Source organism: Sphaerodactylus townsendi, linkage group LG06 (assembly GCF_021028975.2).
Source record: "Sphaerodactylus townsendi isolate TG3544 linkage group LG06, MPM_Stown_v2.3, whole genome shotgun sequence".
Lineage (NCBI taxonomy): Eukaryota > Metazoa > Chordata > Lepidosauria > Squamata > Sphaerodactylidae > Sphaerodactylus > Sphaerodactylus townsendi.
Genome location: NC_059430.1, coordinates 75,450,589 through 75,456,319, shown reverse-complemented (window position 1 = coordinate 75,456,319; position 5,731 = coordinate 75,450,589). Strand labels below are relative to the sequence as shown.

Sequence of the window (5,731 nt, the reverse complement as noted above, 5' to 3'; positions counted from 1 at the left end):
AAAGTGGGGGAACAGATTGCATTTGTCAGATTGCATGCTGTGTTATAACAGAATTATTCAGTAGTATCTATTTATGAAGAAAGGGCACTGTGCCTACAGATGTCAGTAACTACTCTGGAACATACTAAGTGAGATTTTAATTGGGCTAAAGGTTGATACTGAAATGCTGGTGGTTGTTGGCCAATGCAACTTGGTTGTTTCATTCACCTAACAAGGCTAATGCTGTAATGCTATAATGACTTCTAAAAGCATTATCAGATCACCATTGTGTGATTAAAGGCATGGCTTGCAATTACATGGTTCTCTTATTCACCCAGTGCAGGTATCTGTATGTGCTCAGATGTGTACATGGAACTCTTATGTCCATTCACTTTTTGATAATTCCTGCTGATGAAAAAAATCCAACTGTGCTGAGGAAAACATATTAGGGTCTGCTTCCTCTGCTGAAGTAAATGGGAAAACTCCATGTACAAATGAGAATTTCTGTGCCTGAAGTAGACTCTACTCTGGACATAATCAAAACCACACTCTGCACCAAGTGGCTGTACTCGTGGAAAGATAATCCAGCTCTCTCCAATGCCTTTAAATTCTTGTTAAAGAATCTCAATAATATAGCATTGTCTATGACTACAATAAATAAGACATAGGAAGTATGGAATATGTTTAAGTTCGTATAAGATGTATACACAGTATAATTTGATACAAAAAAGGAAAAAAAGATACTTCATGGCCTGTTTATTGTAGTCACAGACAATGGCATGTTATTGAGATTCTTTAACTAGTATTTAGAGACATTGGAGAGAGCTGGATTATCTTTCCACTTGTATAGCCTTTTTGTGCAGAGTGTGGTTTTGATTAGCTTCAGGTGCACCTATCCCTTTTAACAATTAGGATGGTCTACCCTGGATCTGGCAGGGACTCAGTCTGAGCAGAATCTTGTAATACCTTGGATACCTTTGTCCTTGCAGGTCCCTCCAGACCCAATGAGACTTTATCACAACATTTACTTTTGCCTTGGTTGCAAGTGCTACCTGCCTTCTACTGATTTCACCATGGCTGCTAGTTCACACACTGTTGGTCGGTGTCGTCGGTGCTGCAAGCTGGATAATGAAGCTCGTCAGAGAGAAGCCTTTTTGAAATACAAGCTTATGCTTCGAAATCTCAGGCAGGCTGAGATGAATTATAAAGATGATGCTAAGATTGCATTCTTAATACAGGTAAGCAGGAATCAGTGACAAGACAAAACTTTAGAAGGCACAAAATAGGGTGGTTGGGTGGAGCTTTATATTACATTTTCATGTGTTAGTTTATGCAGGACTTTTTTTTTGGAGCAATTGATAATTGATTTAGGTTGCAATGGGGATTTTTCAGTTCAATTGACAGGAGTAAGACCTTTGATGGCACCCTGACACCACCAAAGAACCTGAGCCAATACGAAGGCAATCTAACTTGGTAGGAAATTTCTTTCCAATCCTGAGTGTGGTGGACAGCCAAACTTGAACATTGCCATGAATGACTGTTAGTTGCCAAAAGGTATTTGTACAGTCAAGTACTTGATGAGGAAATGTTCTCCCTCCATCATTCTGTGACTGTTCTAGCAGTAGCATTACCATGTGGCAGTATGGGAACAAATATCCGTTACCAATAACAGTTTTTGATATGACTTCCACAAACTGGAATATTACAGCAACTTCCTACCAGCAATATTATGTCAGCAAGTACCACCCTCCAGATGTATTAAGGGAACTCTGCTAGTCAGACACACATAGTAGAGTCTGAAATTTTGTCATAAAATTTAGAACTTATTTTTAGCAAATTAGTGCCTATTTATTTATTTTATGCCAAGGAGCTTGCCTGAGGCCGCTTACACAATAATACATAAAATGGTAAAACTTGTTAATCAAAATCCAGCATTACAAACCCAGCCAGGTCACATCCATAATGAAAGAGTTATAATAAGTTTTAACAATTTTCAGAATACAAAAACGCTAAAAATGATGCTTAATTAAATTAGATGCCTGGGTAAATGGAAATGTTTTTCCTGGTGTCCAGAAGAGAGCTGTGGAGGCGCCAGGTGATCTTCAAGGGAAAGGGCATTTCATAGGTGAGGTGCCTTAAAGGTCAAAAACAGTACTTTGAGTTGTGCTGGGAAGCAGCCTTTGCAGAGGTGATACAAACCTTGTATCTCACCCACAACAATAATCTGGCTTCATGGAATTTCTGGTTTATTTTCAGTCAGCCCCATATAGAGTGCACTACAATAATTAACCTAGATATAATCAGAGCATGAGTCACCAACCTAGATCACCCCTGAGTTAAAGATAATTTTTTTCCATGTTCTAAAACAAACCTAATACTCCCTTTGTAGTCTTACTTTTATTCACGTCAAAATAGGAAGCCTATTTTATTCACTGGAAATTGTGAGAGCAAACACACAATATATGTCCCTAAATTTCCTGTCCTTTGCTAGCCATTTTTTAATGAAGTACTGAGTTGTATCTTTCCCTTTCTAAGGTGATGCTCAGTTTAACAGTAATGTATTTTTATCAGCTGCAACTTCTAGAATCAAAGCCTATGGTTAAAGGGGCTTTGGGGGCATGGGAGCTCAATGGGCAGTCCTGTAAAGAGTTATGCCATTCCCGACTCCTTGATTTCAGTGGACTTAGAATTAAAAAACTCTGCATGGGATTGCACTATTAGTGAAGTTGAGAGTTCAGAAAACAAGGAAGCAAGAGATGTAAAAAAAACCCCTCCCAACTGCTCTTACAACATAGAAGCAAGACCTTGATATCAGAGGATGTCTCTTTACTATTATTTATTTATTATCTTGATCCTATTTTCCCCATAGAGACATGCAAGTAGGCCTACAGACAATTAAAAACAGTATAAACAATAATCTGTGAGCTGTAGTCACAACTCCTTTCCATTTCTCCTCCAAATTTTGCAACTTTTGTCCACAGCTTTCAGTTGCATATCTTTTTCATTCTTCTACCCCACCCACACACTCATTATTTTGTGACTTCCCAATAGAAGAGGGTGCATTATAGTAGTTAAAGTTGGGCTCGGTCTGATAAGTAGTGCATATATTCCAATTTTTCTTAATCTTGTGAGACGGTTTCCCTCTCTGATTTTTTTTAAAAATTAACAATTCCCCTTGTGGCTTCAAAATTACTAGAAAGATAACATCTCATGGACCTCAGACTGGTCCCTGGCTTGAGGCCAAGACCTGGCAGCAGGTTATTTGAATGTGAGCCAGGATTTTCTGTATATGAAACAGTTATAACAGCCTCTCATGTTGACTGTATACAGTGTACTTGAGAATGGCCAATGATGACCCACCAGCTGGTGTTTTTTAATTCTGACTTTGCTTCTCCCTTCTGCAAATCAAAGCCATGTCTTGCTTTCACATCACTTTGCACTGAATTCTTCTCACATTATGTCCATGTCACTTCTTTGTAAAAAAATGACATAAAAGAAACAAACTAATCAGAAATACCTGTGACAAACAGATGAAATGAAAATGCTTTTGTAGTACCCTAATATATAACATACCTTGATATCCTCCATTATGCCCCCCCCCCCCGCCTAGCATGTTGCCAAGTTTTGTACTCTCCAAGAAGCAGAACATGAGTTGTGATGAGCACCCAAAATAAAGCTAACAGCTAAACATCACAGAGAAAAATCTTATGAAATAAAAGCTTTAAAAACAAAGGCCTGGAAAAGATTTTTTCATGGTCTTTTCTTGAGTTGTCTAAGGAATGCATGGGGTATTGTGGAGTGCATAAACTACAAGAGATGTGGATGTTGTGATTTTGTCATTAAGCCCTATTTTTCCATTCCCTCTTTCCCACATTGTTTTTCTATTGCAGCAGCAAGATATTCAATATATGGTTGAGAATTTTTGGGGTTCTCAGTCAGCTCTTAGTGCCAGTGACGATCTCTATGACCTGGTTATGGTCAGGTGGGAAAAGTATCGTGAATGGGCCCCGTGGAACACCATTCTTCTCACAAAGGATGAAGCTGAGGCTCACCTTAAGCTGACAAATCTTGAAAAGGTATAAATATTGAAGTTGAGGTTTTTTCTTTAGCGTTATAATGCTGAGTAATATTCTGTGTCCTGACAATTAAAGGCAGAGAAACACCCTCTCCCCATGAATTTTTGTGGGTTCAATTAAAGCACAAGTTTTAGAAGCCTGTTATATCTGCTGAACAGAAATATTTTAACCATATTTTATTTCATTTGCCTTTCTCCCTTTTCAGGCTTATGAGATGGTGTTCATACATAGGATCAAGCACAAACATATCCTTGCAAAGAACTATTTCGCTCAGTTCCCGGAGATGGCAGCAGCTCTACATAAAGGTGACAAGCAGACCTGCTCAAGTGATCTTCTACTGACAAAGCCTTTAACACCCAGTTCAGCAAAGCAATCCATTAGGGAGAAGGCTGTTCACTGATTTACTGCTTGAAAAATTTGTCTGATCTCAAGATAAAGGGACATTTGTTTCTTTCTGTCTTAATTGCTACAGCTTTCCTTTATTGTACTTGAGAGGACATATAGTTGTCTTAAAGCTAGCTTCCAACAAATGGATTCCAACTGGTTATTGTTATGCTGCATTTCTCTAAAAATTCATCATATTTAAGTGTATAATTAAAAATCATTCTATACATATTCATTTCTTTATCAAAAATGTCCATCCTTTTTCTCAGTAGCCCTTCCAAAAAGTTCAGTGATCTCAACCTGATCTTGGAGACTGGCAGTGCAATCGTTTGCAGAGTTACATCCTTCTGAACCTGTTGAAATAAATGAACTTGAAAGGAAGTGACTCTGCTTCACATTGCACTGCAGGCAGTGCAGTTGCTGAAATAAAACCAGATCATAGCTGCTTGTTTAACTACCTTGTGCAGCGTTTTTATTGCACACGTTAACACAGATCCAGAGGCAGTTATAGCCCCAGATTTGGGGCCATTGTCTGTTTTATTTCAACTCCCTTTGCAAACTTTAAGTTGGCCAAGAGTGCAGGAAGAAAGTATCTCATTTGATCTCTGGCTTGCAGTGAGAGTTCTTGAGGGTACAGGAGACTACATAGCCTCAAGCTATACTGCTTTTAAAAACAGACTTGGATTGAAGTGAAATAACTAACACTGATTCATAAATGTGGCATTATTGTAAAGCATACTCTGCTTAGTCATATTTACGACAGACAATATCTGTTTAAATGACAATATCTTGGAAACTCTTTACTACAGAAGACTTTTTAAAAGGATACTACTTAGATTTGTTTATTTAAAACATTTGTAACCTGCGTTCATCCTCAGAATTCTTGAGGCAAAAAAAAATTGCCTGTCAACTAAAGCCTCACAACTTTTACGCTGTGCTGTTGATCTGCCTCATTTACTGAGTAAAGTTTCATTTTATTTATTTATTATTGGTTTTGCTATACCGCCCACCCACAAAGGGCTCTAGGCGGTATACAATCCAAGACTAAACATATATAAAAACCTAAATCTATATATATAAAAAGCTAGCAGTGTTTTTGTTGATGATAGTATAACTCAGTAACTGCTGGCCAATTTCTCTGAAAATTCCCAGCCACTATAGTCAGCCAGGTGAGAGTGTTTTTAGATGTTCACATACCTCAAATTTCACACCTGGCCCAGGTAAAACGCCTTTTTCCTGGTGCTCCATGGTGAAGGACATGCAGCTGCCTGTGTGTAACTGTTACCCTTAGA

The 5,731-nt window shown here is 38.2% G+C and overlaps 1 protein-coding gene across 1 annotated transcript in view; it reads left to right on the top strand.

The window, feature by feature from the left end:
- IQUB (IQ motif and ubiquitin domain containing) overlaps positions 1–5,369 on the top strand; it is a 31,946-nt gene extending 26,577 nt beyond the window's left edge. The window contains exons 10-12 of the mRNA XM_048502339.1: positions 969–1,217; positions 3,870–4,055; positions 4,261–5,369. Coding sequence (XP_048358296.1) covers positions 969–1,217; positions 3,870–4,055; positions 4,261–4,455 — 630 coding nt within the window. The 3' untranslated portion in view covers positions 4,456–5,369. The remainder of the gene's footprint in view (positions 1–968; positions 1,218–3,869; positions 4,056–4,260) is intronic.
- Positions 5,370–5,731: the final 362 nt, after the last annotated feature.